Genomic DNA, 17,921 nt, shown 5'->3' on the forward strand with positions numbered 1-17,921 from the left:
TTCATCCAACTATGCTTCTTTCATAGTGAGGAAGTGTTGCAGTTTCCATTACCATCTCCCCGAGACCCTAGGCACAGCCAAACTCAACTCTTGGCAAACAATGTGTGTAACTATTCCGTAGCATAATGGTTTGACAATGGGCATTGTTTGTCAGTTTGCATTTTTGGTGATTTGCTTTACAAGTCTTTTAATACAAAAGTGTGTATGGTACAGTTACAAACAACTCTGACTTTTGCATACTGCCTTAACGGCTTATGGATATAATCTCCTGTTCTATTTAAAGCCAACTGGAATTCATACAGAATCAAGTAATCTTAAATGTAGCCTAATTCCGTTCAGACATAAATCTATTTTAAGGATACATGTCAAAGTTTGCTTCTGTGCAGCTACTAACACGACTAATCTGGCAACATATCCAAAGGGTGGTACCATGTGGAATGATATCTTTACTGCGTGTCACCGTCTTTCACTACCAGAGTTTTACAAGATTGTAAAATAAATTTATGTGTGTTGGAGGACTTCGTCTCAAAGCCATTTTGTTTGCTGAGATGCTGTTTGGGAGGTTATAAAAAGAACTTGTGCACATATTTGTTGCATAGGAGCACTGCATTGCTTAGTCAGATTTAGTCAGCTGTTTCTCATAGTCTGGTGATTATTACAGGAATGCATTGGCTGCTCATCAGTATTGACAACCCTTGGCATGAAAGAATTTTGCACTTCCCATAGTTTAAGCATTATATGAATAATGGCTTTTTAATCGCACAAGAGAAAATTGTCATAGTCCAGTTGGACTGCAACTTCCCAAGTCAATGTGAATGGTTTTCATTGTGCATTAATGTAGAAAGTGACAGTATAACCTGGGAGTCAGGACTAAATCTGATATAAAATTTCAAAGACTTTAGGAATAGTGGGAAAGACCTGGATGTGGAAGCCCCACCCGTATTTCTGACGGAGCCAATTTTTGCAGGCAGGGGAGAGGGCCAGAGAGTGAATCACACAGGCAAGAAACCCAACCTTAGCAGGGTCAACTCAAGTTAGTGCAGAGTTCAAACAGGCCACATTTTTGCTGTTTCGAGGACCAAAACCCACAGCATCCGTGTGTACAGCATGGGATGGCACAATTTATAGAACGGATGTAAACCCTACTGCAGGGCAGAAAAGGTCCATTATAGTGTCATGATCTGGATTTATTTAAATCATCAGCTTTTAAAAATGAAAAGAATATCAGGCTAAAGCTGGCAGTTAGAGTTAAAATACATTGGCTGCTGGACTGCTTTGATTGACAGGCCATCTGATGTAGGTTAGAAAAGAGTACCATATGTTCCTTCAGTTTCAACAGAGTTCATTGCTGAGCCATTATGTATTCTTGCAGTAATCTCAGCAGCTGATTGAATTCACATTTTGACTGACAGATTAAAGTGGATATTAAAGGATTAACAATCTTTGATGTTGCTACTAAATAGACCTTTTTTTTTAGTAGACTGAACATTTGAGTCTATTTAAAATTTTTGAATATGTTTCATGAATTCATTTCTTTCCATATTAAGTGGGTATGAGGAAGAACACTATGAAATTGTTGGAATTTTAATTTATTCATCTCCACATGGCTCCAGGTCTTCCCATGGTGGCAATAGAGTTGGCATGGGGAATGAGGCAGAATTGAGGGGGAAAGGGGGCATGGTTGGGGCTGAGGGCTGTATGAGGAGTGAGGGTTAGAGGGCCTAACAACTTCTAAAACAAAATTAGGACAAAGTCTGAGAGAGCCAAGGCCCTCTAAGACAGCCCATCTTTGCACTGCCCACTCTCCTGGCCACCTATGATCCGTTTCCAGGGTCAGCAGGCCAAAATTCATATCACCTCATCTCCTTGCAATGAAACTTGGGTGGACTTCCTATAGGGTGTCATAGCCTGTGCTTGTCCAGAAATTGGCACAGAGCTGAATAAATTATTTGAATCTCATTAGTGGGACAGGACTGAGCTTTCCAGGCCTGCTACCCTCTCCCTTCCCCCCAGGAGTCTTTCACTCCAGGAGGGTTTGCAACAGCTCCCCACTAATTGAGAACTGGTGGCATGACTCTACTGGAATGAAGGGAGGCCGTGGAGGCTCTCCAAGAGGGATAGGGGTAAAGGGGGATGTCCCCTTAAGGCATTGCCAGCCTGGTGGTGCCAGCCTCTGGCACTGTCTAAAGAGCAAAGTAGGAATGCCTACGGGCCATTGGCAGTGCCAACGGGACAGGGTCTATTGGGGGAGGGAGGTCCTGCTGCCACTCTGCACTTTGTAACAGTGAAGATGTAGAGATGCTGGTGTTGGACTGGGGTAAACTCAGTAAGAAGTCTCACAACACCAGGTTAAAGTCCAACCAGTTTATTTGATAGTGTAAATTAGTGATACTATCACTAAAATTAGTAAACTATATTGTAATACTAGTAAATTAGTGATACTATCAAATAAACTGGTTGGACTTAAACCTGGTGTTGTGAGACTTCTTACTTTGTAACAGTGGCAGGGGGAAGGGGACTCGCGATTGGGGCTGGCCATCGGATTGGGGGGTGTTGGGGCTGGCCCAGGCTCGTTGGGGAAGCTGGTGATCAGGGGGTGGGGGATCGGGGGGCAGCGATACAGAGGTCATGGGGCTGACCCAGCAATTCAATTGGCCAGCAAAATTGAGAGACCCAGCGGCATGGGGCTACTACACACGTGCTGATCTCTGCTCTGACAGATCGGCACGTGCGCAGTGGCTCACTCAGCGCTATGTCGCCAGCTTCTCCAGTGGGAATAGGTCCCGCTCCAACTTTTTAATCGAGATTCGCACTAGGGCACTCTGTGATGCACAGAGTGTGGGAGATTCATTTTGAAAGCAGCGGGATTTACTCCCATTTTTAGTGGATTCGGCTCTTAGAATTTTTGGGGGAGAATTTTGTTTGAGCTACTGTGGCAACTTGCATTTATGTCTGCCTGTTATACTCTATCCATGGTGCTGGTAGAGTCTCCAGTTTTCTTCCTGTCATGTGACTGACTGGGAATCTCTTCCATCTGCCAACAGCATGTTTTGGAAGGATTTGCAGGCTGAGGCTCAACCTGTTTGGTTACATTCTGAACACACCGAGGATGGTATTCTTAACTGGAGGTTAGGGCTCAGAGGCAGCAACGTTGCTCACTGCATCATAAAACCTCCTAATTAGTGACTACCCTCCTATAATTTTCAAAAATTGGTTTTTCAGTGTATCTTTGTGCCAGTCTCTTCTATTTCTCTTACACCCATATAATGTTCTTCTCATTGGACCCCCACCCTCTTGTTCGCACTACCCCTAAAATCAATGTTTAGTTCCACCTTCCAAACAAATATCACATTGTCATAACATTGATACTTCCTCATTTTATGGATGTTGCTGTTAATTTTCAACTCATCCATCACTCTGAAAGTTCTACTATCTACAATCTATGGTAGAACCCTCTGAACAGCAGCTCCATAGGTTACCTGGTTACACCCCTCTGGAAATCTGCCCCCCTTGGGTGTAACATCTGTCATTGTCTTGGAGGCATTAAAGTTGAAGGGAGGCGATGGCTTAGTGGTACCATCGCTAGACAATTAATCCAAAAATTCAACTAAATGTTCTGGAGACCCGGGTTCGGATCTCACCACAGCAAATGGCGGAATTTGAATTAAGTTTTTTTAAAAGAAACTAGAATGAAGAACGAACTACCGACCACAAAACCATTTCAATTGTCAGAAAAACCCATCTGGTTCACTAATGTCCTTTAGGGAAGGAAATCTGCCGTTCTTACCTGGTCTGGCCTACATATGACTCCAGAGCCACAACAATGTGGTTGACTCTCAGCTGCCCTCCAAGGGCAATTAGGGATGGGCCACTGACGCCCATATCCCATGAATTAATAAAAAAAAGGAAGACCTAAAGGATTTGCCACTGTTCAATATCATGTGAATAACCTTCACATAATCATCCATGAAGGTAATGTTTATGTCTAGGTAAATCATTCTCAAATCATTATTCAGTGGATGGGGCTCGGGACGGACTGGGGGAGAACTTCTGTTGTTTATCCTCATTCCCAGTTTGCATTCCTCTTTTTTTTGGTGACCTCCTTTGATCACCAATTCTTATTCACTTTTTTGTTGATGATTCCAGACTAGATTAACCAATTTTCTTCTGATCACCTAGCCTCAGTTCTCACAGCCTCTAGTCTTCTGAAAGTAATGACTGAACTACGGTATCTTGAACCCTTCATTCCCGTCAATGCAGCAATAGCATTTTATCTCATTCAGTTTTGCAGTAACACATTTCCTTCATGCCCGACTAGCAGCTGCCAGTTCTTATGTTTGATAGTTCCCACCTTAGCTCTTCTCTCTTGGATCACATTTTAGTCATCAATATTTCCATTCTGGAGCTGCCGTATTCCTTTCATCACTTCAAGTTCAGTTAACTCAGTCACTTCAGATTTGTCTTCTCTCATTAACCAGTAAGTCTCTATAAAGCTAAAGTGATTCCAAGCTTTTTAACATAACTTGCCAATAGGAAAAGCTTTCCAAAATATGTTCCAAAAGGATATAAGGTGATTGGCAATCTCTAGCCTCCAACCTCTCTTTTTCCATCACAGATTTCCTTTATTTTATCCATTATACTATGGTCAGTTCATCTCTGAATATTTCACTCTTATTCGGGAAGGGAGGGAGGCAAATTTCCGAATGAGTGCCAAACAGGAAGAATATTGACGGTGCTTCCAAAGAGTTTGGCCAATGCACCAGTTGGGTTTCTGAGATCACTTTTCATTTCAGGCCACATTAATATTTTGCCAATGAAATGTCAGTGCCAAATAGGCACACTACTCCATGAAGGCAATTGTCTGGTGGCACCAGGTTAAAGTACGACAGGTTTATTTGGAATCATGAGCTTTTGGAGCACTGCTCCTTCAAGAGGAGAGTGGACAAGAAGGTTCACAAATACGGCATATATAGGCAAAGACAATTGCAAAATAATTACTGATTGTAATGTGAAGAATGTTTGGAATGCAAGTCTTTAAAGGTAACCAAATCTTTACAGTGTGCATGAAGAGAGGGATAATCACAGGTTAAAGAGGTGTGAACTGTCTCAAGCCAGGACAATCAGTAGGATTTCGTAAGCCCAGGCAGTATGGTGGGGGTTACAAATAGTGTGACATGAACCGTGTTACAATTCCTCGACAGAGTTTGCTACAAATTTGAAATAAGGATTGCAGAAAAGCAATCATTCCTGGACTTCTTTAAATAGCTGTGTTAATATAAAAGCAAGGATGTTACGCTGAACTTTTATAAAGCTATTGTTAGGCCACAACTAGAGTATCGTGTTCCCGTCCTGGTCACCACACATTAGGATGGATGTGAGTGAGGACTTTGACAAGGTGCAGATGAGATATACCAAAATAGTTACAGGGCTGAGCGATTTTAGCTAAATTTTATGTTGAAGAAGCTGGGATTGTTTTCTCTGGAGCAGAAGAGATTGAGGGAAGATTTGATAGAGGTGGAGAGGATGATGACAAGTTTACATAGGGTGGATAAAGGAAAACTGTTCACATTAACTTACGGAACAAGGACTAGGGGATGTCATTTTAAAGTTCTGGGCAAGAGATGCAGGAAGAATATGAGGAAGGACATTTTCATGCAGTGAGTTCTAATGAGCTGGAACTCACTGTCCATGAGGGTGGTACAAGTAGAGACGATCAATGATTTCAAAAAGAAATTGTGTGAGTGCTTAATGGAAATAAACTTGCAAGGCAATTGGGATGGTGTAAGGGAATAGGAATGATTAGATTGCTTTCTAGGGATGAACTCTGCAGGCCAAATGATCTCCATCCGTGCCACAGTGATTCTACGACTGTGTAAAGGGTGGACATCATCTTGAATTTTACAAGTATCCCCCCGGAACCATGCTTTAGGTTTTCATTGTTACGCACAGTTCAAGGCTTCTTGTTACTCCTGTGTCAAGCTATGTGGATGAACAAATAGAGATATTAGTGTAATTGCTTCTAGTTATAAAATTGCAATTAAGTCTTCATTTTTAAAGAGGAACTAACTCGTTTGATATAAAAGGGTTAAAAGATGCCATTGAAGTATCAATGAGGGTTATTTTGCACATATTTATAGGTTAATGTAACAGCAGTAATGTTCTCCTTTTTAAATGGGGGAGCAGGTTATTCACTTTACGGGAGAAATAAACAGAATCAAAATCACTGGTATTCTAGAACTCAACCAAAAGTGCCATTAGTGGCAACAAGTTACCTTAACAGCTTAAAGAGAAAAAACAAGTTAATGCTCTGGACTTCTGTTTCTATTGACCTCACATGAACTATTATATGAAGCTATGGATAGAATGGCTAGATAATTAGATTGTTTACTGGATAAAATAAATTGGTTGACAGTGAAAATAACATTTTGGCTTATATAACAATTATTAGCTAAAGTTTATGGAACATAAAACTCACCTTTCACTAGAGTCCAGGTATGGACTTCTACGTCTGGAAGATTGTCAATCTCTATAGCAATTTTCTTGCTATGCTTTTGAGAATCAGTTTCCTGGACCAAGAGTGATTCATAAACTTGAACAGTCTCTTCATCGCACTCTACTTCCTTATTGTTATCCTGCAAAAACCCTGGTACCTCTGGTGCTGTGGAAGAAACACTGAGAACTAAACTCTTAACACAAAAATGTCTTTATTAATGAGTTTTTTCTTGAACATTGTCTGATATTTAAATCCTACATGCTACTAGGTTGAAATTACCATCATTGTTCAAATGAGATTGCATTATGTGATCGCAAGAAATAGCAGTGGGAGTAAGCTACCTGGCCCATTGAGCCTCCTCTACCATTCAATAGGATCGTGGCTGATCTGATTGTGTCCTTAACTCCACGATATTGCCTGTCCCCCATTACCCTTTACTCCTTTGGCAATCAAATATCTATTTAACTTTGCCTTAAATAAATTCAATGACCCAGACTCTACTGTTGACTGTGGGAGAGAATTTTGAAGACAAATGACCATCTAAGAGAAGTAATTCTTCCTCATCTCCATCTTAAATGGATGAGAATCCTTATCTTTAAACTGCGCACCCTAGTTTCTTCCACAAAAGGAAACATCCTTTCAGCATCTACCCTGTCAAACCACCTCAGAATCTTACAATTTCAATAAGGTTGCCTCTCATTCTTATAAACTCCAAAAAGTATAGGTCCAACCTGCTCAGCCCTTCCACAAGCCCTTGAGACAATCCCTTCATCCCTGGAATCAACCTAGTGAATTTTATCTGAACTTCCAATGCAAGTATATCCTTCCTTAAGTAAGGAGACTAAAACAGTCCACAGTACTTCAGGTTCAGTCTCATCAATGCACTTTACAGTTGCTGCAAGACTTTACTATTTTAATACTCTATCCCTCTTGCAATAAAGGTCAACATTTCATTTGTCTTCCTAATTACTTGCTGTACCTGCATGCATATACAACGATCCCCAATCCCTCTCTAATGCAGAATGCTGCAGTCTCTCTGCACTTAAATAATATTCTGTTTTTCTATTCTTCCTGCCAAAGTGGACAGTCTTACATTACCCCACTTTATATTCCATCTGCCAATTTTTTTGCCTACTCGCTTAAGCTACCCATATCCCTTTAAGTCACTTTGCATCCTCCTCATAACTTGCTTTCCGTTCTTCATACTATCTGCAAATTTGGCTATCATACAATCTGTCTATTCATTCAGATTATAAATAGTTGAGACCCCTGCACTAATCTCTATAGCACTCCACTAGTTACTGTCGGTCCTTGGTTGTTCAGTTGGTAAGCGAAATGTCTTCTGTAACGTGGAGCCAACAGATCAGGAATATCCTAGAAGTCTGCATTAGTAGGAGTGCAACAACTAGTCTCAATCTCTCTGGGTTAGGGAGCGTGAAAATTATTCAACATTTCCACTGCCAACGAAATTTCTACTCCCACAGTGTGGCCCTATGGCACAACGAATAGCGTGTTGGACTTCTACATAACAGCAAGTCAGCCATTTGAAGGTTGTAGGTTTGAGTCCCATCAAAGTCAGATTTGGGCGGTATGGTAGCACAGTGGTTAGCACTGCTGCTTCACAGCTCCAGGGACCTAGGTTCGATTCCCAGCTTGGGTCACTGTCTGTGTGTAATTTGCACATTCTCCTCATATCTGGGTGGTTTTCCTCCGGTTTCTTCCCACAGTCCAAAGATGTGCGGGTTAGCTTGATTGGCCACGTTAAAAACTACCCCTTAGCGTCTTAAGATGCGTAGGTCAGAGAGATTAACGGGTAAATCTAAATACGTAGAGATATGGGGGTAGGGCCTGGGTGGGATTGTGGTCAGTGCAGACTCGATGGGCTGAATGGCCTCTTTCTAGAATTTCTATGATTCTATGAACATATAGTGAATTCTTTGGCGTCTACGCATGCAAAAATGTCAGTTAACTTCAGAATGGATGTGACGCCACCCTTAGAAATGGTGCATGTGAATTGCACATTCAATCCACAATTACTGGAGACATCCATGGAACTATATACCAGCATGCAAGCCCGTACTGTTGGGGAAGGAGGAAAACTGGCAGTGTAAACATTAAATAAAACAGAACTGCTAAATTAAGAGAGCTATTACCTTTTTGAGACAAAAAATGTAAGAGGCAAAATGCAAAAACATCTATTTGCTCCATTGTCTATTACTACAAGAGTCCCAGATCTGATCCCTCAAGTTTCTAAACATGATTAGTATCTAGTTAGAAATAAATTGGGTTGAATAAAATGATTTCTACCTGGACAAACTTTACAACATTTTCCATTGACTTTCTGTGGGTAATTACATGGGTAGGGATCTGGACAATGGATCTTCTTGCATTCTTGCTTGGTTACGTTGCACGTACACAGCACACACTCCATTCGTCCAAACGGGCGCAGGATCGGGTGCCAGGATTCTCCATGTGAGTAGGTCTTCCCATTTGAGACACAAACTGAGGACACAAGATCGACGCGCTCAATGTTTCGAATATCAATTCATTGTTTGTCTACCAGTTTTACATGTTGCTTTGCAAGTTTCCAACTCAGTATTATTTTGTTTGAGTCACAATAAACACTGCTGTCTCCATAACTGCAGAGGCGTTGTCTGTATTTCCCACCAGATTTGCAATTATAGGAAACACTGACACCACAGTTATTATGATTCAATTATTCACATAAGTACATTTTGTCTCTCATTTTGGGGATCTGATTGCCAATAACTTGAAGGGAATTATCACCACTGCAACTCCTTCCTCTGTCTTTCACAGACAATCATTGCCATGGTCAAAATGAGAGTAAATGCAGAATAAGAGGTTTAATTTTGAGCCAACGCAGGTCCGTTGGTCTGAGTTCCACTTTACCCCAGCCAGCCTGTCTCGTTAATAGGATTCACTAGCCAATACTATAATTGGTAATGTAGATTTCGCTGGCCAAATAATGTGCAAGTTACTTTGCACTCAGTGTGAATAAATAGTGCCAGAAAGTTGCAAGGTTTTAGCCAGTTAAATTCCAGTATCGCTTCTGTTCGTACCTTGGTTCCATGCCAACCCGTATCGAAGTCCCAATAAATGTGTCACCGTGGGGGAGAGTGTATTATCGAGAATCTGTATTTCTACAGATTTCTCAGTAGTTTGGTTTGGAGACTATTAAACATGTTAATGTGTTTCTGTGCGTGTCAGACATCTGGCTGGCCAGAAGCAAATCATTTAGTTTTGCCCAGAATAGTATAATTACAAAGACTGGACTCTTTCAATCACAGATACAGCCCTAACTGCACTATGAGTGTACTTACACCACACGGACTGCAGTGCTTTAAGGTGGTGGCTCTCCACGCAGTTTCTCAAGGCAACTGGGATGGACAATTAATGCTGGCCTTACCAGTGATGCACATAAACCATGAACATGATGGCACAGTGGTTAACACTGCTGCCTCAGAGCGCCAGAGACCCGGGTTCAATTCCCAGCTTGGGTCACTGTCTGTGCGGAGTTTGCACATTTTTTCTGTGTCTGCGTGGGTTTCCGCCGGTTTCTTCCCGCAGTTGGAAGGATGTGCTGGTTAGGTGCACTGGCCGTGCTAAACTCTCCCTCAGTGTCCCTGAACAGGCGCCGGAGTGTGGCAACTTTCACAGTAACTTTATTGCAGTGTTAATCTACTTGTGACAATAATAAATAAACTTTTAAAAATGGGTGAAAATAATCTCTGAATTAGATTTGCAAGTGAAGAGCATTGCATTAAGATAACAGAAACAGTGGCTACAGCCACATTACTCTAACACGTCACTGCAAACTCTAATAGGCCACTGCTAGGTGAGACAGTGGCGAAATGGAATTGTGAGCGGCCTAGTAATCGAGAGACTCAAGGTAATTGTCTGGGGGTCTGGGTTCAAATTCCACCATGGCAGATGGTGAAATTTGAATTTAATAAAAGTCTAATGAAACTATTGTCAATTGTTGCAATAATATCCATCTGGTTCACTAATGTCCGTAAGGGAAGGGAATCTGCTGTCCTTACCTGGTTTGGCTTATAAATGACTCTGGGCCTCAAATGGCCTTGCAGTTCAAGGGTAATTAGGGATGGGCCATAAATGCTGGCTAGCAGTGGCCATATTCCATGGACAAAAAAAAAGTCCATTAGTAGTTGGCAGCCTGAATCCTATACAACATCCAAACAGTTCTGACATAATCTGACCTCAGGTTGACCTAACTCCTGACCCAGAGAATCTACTACAATGTATGGATTTGCAATTATATGACACTTGTTAACAGGTAGAAAGATTGACAAGTATAGAGAATCAATTACATACACTAGAGTTTTTTTGAGATATGAATAAAGTAAATAAAAATTTCTGGCCTCCAAAATGAATGAATATACAACTGACAAATCAGTCATAGTTTCATTTATTTATGTTGGGAGCTGTTCTCAAATGAGTGCATTAACAGCTGATAAGGTCACCACCCTTAACAAAGAGGACAATTAAAATAAATGAAATGTAGAGCTGATTCCACAATCCTGGGCTCCCAGCTAAGAGCACTCAATAGAACCATGATCAAAGAATTGGGGCTCCAATATTCCATTGGTGCCCAAATTCCTCCAAACTGTCTGAAGTGTAACTTCAATTAGGGACATGAGACCAGGGTGTAAAATAATTGTTTGGACAGAGCATGAGTTATAATGGAATGTGTTTGATAATCTACACTAGTGGTAAATGTTACCAGAATGAGAACTGTACTTCAAGGGTTAATTACAAGGAGACAGTACACAAACCAATGTCATATTTCCAGGAATCTAGAGGGTTACGGGGTGATTTGATTAAGGTTTCAAAGATGTGAAGGAGAATTGATATGGTATAGCTCGATCCCCTGCTGGTCAGGTGTCTTAGATTAGGAGGCATGGACTGAGAGGTAGAGCAAGTCTTTCAGGAGTGAAATTAGGAAACCATAGAATTCATAGAATCCCTTCAGTGCAGAAGGATGCCATTCAGCCCATCAAGTCTGCAGCAACCCTCCAACAGAACATTTCACCTAGGCCCTCACTTCCACTCTATCCCCATAACGCAGCCCCAACTGTATTTACCATGAATACTAAGGGACAATTTAGCACGGTCAATTCTCCTAACCAGCACATCTTTGCACTGTGGGGGAAACCAGAGGAAACCCATATAGACACAGGGAGAATGTGCAGATGCCACACAGACAGTCACCTTAGGCCAGAATCGAACCCGGGTCCTTGGCACTGTGAGGCAGCTGCCCCTTTAAAACACTTTTACACATAAAGGGTGATAGAGCTTTGGAACTCTGTGCTGCAAATGGCAATTGATGCCAGAACAATTGTTCAACTTAAAATTGGGATTGATAGATGTTTGTTACCCAATGGTATAAGGGATATGGAACAAAGATGGTTACATGGAGTTATGTCACAGGTTGGTCATGATCTCAGTAAAAGGCTGAAGAGGTTAAAGGGGTTAAATGGTGTACTCCTCTTCCTAATTCCTGTAAGTTGGTTTTTCGTGGCCTTTTCCAGTGTATTTGAATATAGTGGCCGCTCTCATAAAATAAAGAGGGTGGCCTTCCTGCCCACCCCGACCTGTCATCCATAGTTTGGTGAGTGAGGGCCCGTGGGGCCACTGAGGTCTTAATGGCAAATTAATGGCCACTTAAGAGCCTCATTCTGCCTCTGCTGCTATCTTACATGGTGTGGAGATGCCGGCGTTGGACTGAGGTAAACACAGTAAGAAGTCTCACAGTGAGACTTCTTGCTATCTTACATGGGACAGGGGGAGGTGAAGGCAAGATGGGTGGCCTGTCAGCCCCCACTGCGTGGGCTGCTGATGGACTGGAAGGGAGGAACCTCCTTTGGTGACTCCTCCGTGCCCATTGGAGGCACTCACCCACAAAATCATATATCCCCTTTAGTAGCCCTTCAGCTCTGGACCCGGTACCCCACTTGAACCTTTCATGTTGGCCAGCAATTCTCTATACTGGGGGCAGAAGTCCCAGTCTGAAGCAATTATGGCTGCTCCCAGCGTAATATCATTGCAGGGCAGCTTCATTTCAGGTAGGCGAGCTAATGACTGATTACTGCCGAGGGGAGAGTGAGAAATACAACGCCCCGTAAAGTGCAGATTTATATTCCAAAAGCTAGTGATTGGGGCACCCATAGCTCACTGTAAAAATGAAAATGTGACCTATACCTGAAAATCGATCAGACATCCCAGTTCCGGCATTGGGGAGGCTTCATCACCAAAATTGGTTCTGTTTTGGATTTGAATGAAAAATCTCCCCCATTTTGTTCAGTTTTAGTCCAAACATTTCATGAAGTCTCAGGATGTTTGAAGGGGAGGACACATAAGATGATACTTAAACTAAGATCTCAGTTAAAATAAAAAGGCCTAGCGAGTTAGGCTTATTGTCTTTGGAGTAACACAGGCTTAATGGACATGACTGTTTTAAAACACTATGAAGGGATTGGATGTAATTGATTTGTGTACAGTATTCAAAATAAATAATGGAGTGAGATGGTATGTTTATAAAACACGTAGCCAAAATCAAATCAGACGCCAGAAAATATTTAAAGGCAAAATACAGAATCTGAAACAAAAACAGAAAGTGCTGGAGAAGCTCAGCAGGTCTGACAGCAACTGTGGAGAGAGGATAGAGCCAACATTTCGAGGTTGGATGACCCTTTGTCAGAGCATCAGAAAGTATTTCCTCTCTCAGAGAATTGCCTTTTGAATCGGATAATGACAGTCATGTCACAGTCCTTTAACAAGGTAAATGCTCAAGGAAAGTAGATGTCCATCACAGCATCTTGGCACTTGCTAATTATCTTACGGAGTAAGAGAGAAATTTACTAGCATTCTTTTCCATTACTTTTCACTTTTCCTCCTCCTTACCATTCTGTACTTTTCTTTATTCATTTGTGGGACATGGATGTTGCTAACTGCCCATCCCGGGGCAGCACGGTGGCACAGTGGTTTGTGCTACTGCCTCACAGCTCCAGGGACCCAAGTTTGATTCCCAGCTTGGCTCACTGTCTGTGTGGAGTATGCATGTTCTTCCCATGTCTGCGTGGGTTTCCTCCGGGTGCTCCGGTTTCCTCCCAGGGTCCGAAAGGCAAGTTGGTTAGCTGCATTGGCCATGCTAAATTCTCCCTCAATGTACCTGAACAGGCACCTGAGTGTCGCAACTAGAGGAATTTCACAGTAACTTCACTGCAGTGTTAATGCAAGCCTATTTGTAACACGAATAAGTAAACTTTAAACTTTATCCCTAGATGCCCTTGAGAAAATGGTGGTGAGCTGCCTTCTTGAATCGCTGCAGTCTATGTGCTGTGGGTTGACCCACAATGCTGTTAGGGAGGGAATTCCAGAATTTTATCCTAGCGACTGCAAAGGAATGGCAATGTATTTCCAAGTCAGGATGGTGAGTGGCTTGGAGGGGAACATACAGGTTGTGTTCTTCCCATGTATCTGCTGCCCTTGGCCTTTGAGATGGAAGTGGTCGTGGGTTTGGAAGGTAGTATCTAAGGATCTTTGGTGAATTGCTGCAGTGCGTCTTGTAGCTGGTACACACTGCAGCTACTGAGTTACTGATAGTTAGGTGCATAGGATTGAATCATTTAATGGATAAGGTGAACATTGATAGGCCAGCCAGTTGTTTTTCAATGAGGAGTTTGGGTAATTCAAATGTAATTGACTGAAAGTAAACTTATCACTTAACTCGCCAGCTGCCATTACCTCTGCCATGCCTGTGCTTGTTGTCGATTACAATTTGCACAATGGTACCAGATCCTTGCTGAGGGTCAGTTAACAGGCCGCGGTGAGTCCTTGAGCTGGGAATCCTGGGTAAATTGGTGATGGTGCTCCCCAGGCTTCCCCGAGATTCGTACTGAGTCCGCTGATACGAATGTCTCTGTTTGAACAAAGTTAGAATGCCATTCATTCGAATGTGTACGTTGCACTGTGACAACAAAGAGGGTTTATGCATTAGGCCCTTTGGCAAGTGAAGAGTGCTAACTTTTCTCTCAGTGTGTCCAAACAGATGCCAGAGTGTGGCGCCTAGGGGACTTCCACAGTTATTTCATTGCAGTGTTAATGTAAGCCCACTTGCAATACAAATAAACAAACAAACTTAAACTTAAAGTGACTTTATCTTTCAGTTTTCATGAATGAGCTTTCAACTTTTTGGTGTTCCCTTTGAATAATGCATTTTATCAGGGGATTTGAGATGGCCATCGACTGGATATGGGTAATCTGGCACCTCTTATTCTTTCAGACCTGTTATGCCGCCTGCCTTCTGGCTTCTTAGATTTTGCTTGAAAGTTCTCTAGCCACAAACATGAAAGTTGCAGGTTTGCAATTCCATGAGACCCCAGCATAGGTTGTTAAATTGACAAGGCATTTGGCTAGCGAAATAAAAAGAACAAGCTTTAGTCCCATGAATGAACTATAGTAAATGAAGAAGCAGAAAGGGATGTCAAAGGCTCTGTGTTGAAAGGTTACTTCCTCCTTGAGGAAGTTTAGTGAGGCATTTTTAATTGGTTTGCAACTACATAATGTAATAATGCAACTCAAACTCAAATTTTACAGGTTAGGACCTTTAGGATCATTTTTGGATGACAAAATTGGGCACCATTATTATAATGGCCTGAAATTTGCCAGTGTAATGTAAGAAGAACTGCAACACATGCCATCATTACTCCATGAAGCTGACAGAAACCTCTGGCTTCTGTACGTACCCAGAAATCCAGAGGCTGCAGTCAGTAATAGACTCATAGATATTTACAGCATGGAAACAGGCCCTTTGGCCCACCTTGTTCATGCTGCCTTTTTTTTTGGACCACTAAGCTGGTCCCAATTTCCCGTGTTCGGCCCATATCCCTCTATAGCCATCTTACCCGGGTAACTGATTAAATGCTTTTTAAAAGCAAAATTGTACCCGCCTCTACTACGACCTCTGGCAACTCATTCCAGACACTCATCACTCTCTGTGAAAAAAATTGCCCCTCTGGACCCTTATGTATCTCTCCACTCTTATCTTAAACCAATGTTGCGTAGTTTTAGACTATCCTACATTTGAGAAAAGATATTGAGTATCTACCTTACCTATGCCCCTCATTATTTTATAGATATCTATAAGATCATCCCTGAGCCACCTATGCTTCAGGGAAAAAAATTCCAGCCTATCCACCTCTCCTTATAACTGAAACCATCAAATCCTGGTAGCATCCTAGTAAATCTTTTCTGCACTCTTTCTAGTTTAATAATATCCTTTCTATAGTAGAGTGACCAGAACTGTATACAGTATTCCAAATATGGCCTTACCAATGTCTTGATCAGCTTCAACAATACCCTGTTCCCACACGGATGCACTGTTGCAGTCTTTGTAGATGATGGGGAACTGGTGATTTGGTGTGAATTTTTTCTCACATTGTACAGCATGAACAAACTACTAAAAATATTATGGTCTATTGAAATTAACAGGATTCTTCTTGCTGAACAACATCTCTGGCCTTGAAGAAACAATTTTCCAAGTGTAGAGTCTCATTCACTCAAAGAAACATTTACAAATACTATATGACCCAGACTGGAGATGGTGGGGGGTGGGGTGGTGTGTGGGGGGTATAGGGGAACGTCCTGGATGATTGGGGAGGGAGTTCCAGACTGGAGGGGGTAATGTGAGGCACTACAGGAGTGGCAGTGACCTTACCTGAAGGGGATAAGGTTGTGTCTGGAAAAAGGGGGAGGGCGGGGGGGGCACTGTCCCAGTCTGAGCTAGAGGTAGGGGAAGGTGTCACAGATCAGAGGTGGGAGGAGTGTAGCAGATAAGGGGGGAAACAGGGCCAGAGCGGATGGGGAAATGGACCTGGAGTGGGGGTTGGACTGGGATGGATGGGTTGGACCAGGAGGGGTGGGGGAGTTGAGGCCAGAATCAGGGTAACCCAGACTGGAGGGGGTGGCCAGAGTAGAGGAAGGTCAGACCAGAGGGGGGCATCGGAGCAGGTGTCAGAGCAGAGAGGGCAGGGGTCAGAGTGGTGGGGGGTTTGGAGCAGAACGTTTGCAGCAGGTGGAGAGGGCGTTGGAATGAAAGGGCTGGTCAGACTGAAGAGGGGTTGGAGTGGAGGGTTAGGTCGAACTGGAGGATATGTTGGTGCGGAGGGAGAGAGCTCTCAAAGCAGAGGGGAGCAGCCAGAGTGGAAGGTGTGTTTGGAGCAGAGAGAGGGGAGAGTGGTTCAGAATGAAGGGAGGGTTCAGAGCGGGGAGGGGTTGGGAGCGGGGAGGTGGGTTTGGTGGAGGGTTCAGAGCTGGGGGAGGGTTTGAAGCGGAGGTGGTGTTCAGAGCGGGGGGGAGCATTCAGAGCAGATGGGGGGAGTGGTTCAGAGAGAGGGGAGAGGAATATGAAAACAATATTGTGCACTCACTTGAGCTTTCCCTTTCTGATTGCCAAACTGCAGTGCTAAACTGGGCATGTGCCAGGAAGCTGGAGTTTCAAGTGTTTAAATTATTTTCAATATCATTTGTTAATTTTTGTAAACATGAGTTTGAAGCTTTGCTTTGCGAGTGATTTGTGCTGGTGTGTAATACCAGAAAGCTTGTGTGTGCACAGAGTTGTTTAGGAAAGAGTTGGACTCCTTTTTCCTATACGTACAGTATTCTGCCAAAAAGATGTTTGATTTAATAAAATCCTGACCTGAGCTTGAACACTTTCTGTTTAAGCAGCTCCTACATTATTTCTAAATTTGGTGCACGAGTAACTCTGTCTGACTTCAGCTTGAACAAGTTCAGACGTTCTCTGTCTCCATTTCTCTTCTCTTTGTTGTTGATTAGTTTCAACTATTGCACTTTTGTGTCAAATGCTTGATTCTGTTTGAAATTGAAAATCGAGGTGAAACTACCCAGCTCCTCAAACATGATCTGTTGTTATTAAATTTAAAATGTTAGGAGCTAAACACTGCTTTTTATCACTTTTGAGATTAATCTTGTAATAAGTTTCGCAAAAAAATGTAATCCAATTTTTCACATGGCAAAATAAGCAGTTAGATTTTACGTTAAGTAAATGAGGGAGAGTACAAAGGACTACAAATCACCTCCACTAATACAAAAGCTCAATACAACAAATGCTGGAATTCTGAAATAAAGCAGGTAGTGCAAGTTAGGAAATATCCTGGCTCACCTCATCCACGATGTGGGTATGCCGGCGTTGGACTGGCGTAAACACAGTAAAAAGTCTGACAACACCAGGTTTTAGTCCAACCTATTTAGTCCAACCTCATCCACCTCAGGAGAAACTATGATTCGAAACAATGGGGGCACAATCTCAGGGTAAAGGGGTTTAGGATTTTTAAAAGAAAGGATGGCAAGGTGACACAGTGGTTAGCAC

General features: G+C 42.5%; 1 protein-coding gene across 3 annotated transcripts in view; it reads right to left on the reverse strand.

Moving 5' to 3' along the window:
* The window catches only part of chrdl2 (chordin-like 2), a 56,433-nt gene that overhangs the window by 5,828 nt on the left and 32,684 nt on the right, over window positions 1-17,921 (reverse strand). For all 3 annotated transcript variants that reach the window (XM_080187941.1, XM_080187940.1, XM_080187942.1), the window contains 3 exons: window positions 14,279-14,453; window positions 8,801-8,995; window positions 6,476-6,658 (listed from right to left, as the gene is read on the reverse strand). In XM_080187941.1, coding sequence (XP_080044067.1) covers window positions 6,476-6,658; window positions 8,801-8,995; window positions 14,279-14,453 — 553 coding nt within the window. The remainder of the gene's footprint in view (window positions 1-6,475; window positions 6,659-8,800; window positions 8,996-14,278; window positions 14,454-17,921) is intronic.

Source organism: Carcharhinus amblyrhynchos, chromosome 4, assembly GCF_965287045.1.
Source record: "Carcharhinus amblyrhynchos chromosome 4, sCarAmb.v2.hapA, whole genome shotgun sequence".
Taxonomy (NCBI): Eukaryota; Metazoa; Chordata; class Chondrichthyes; order Carcharhiniformes; family Carcharhinidae; genus Carcharhinus; species Carcharhinus amblyrhynchos.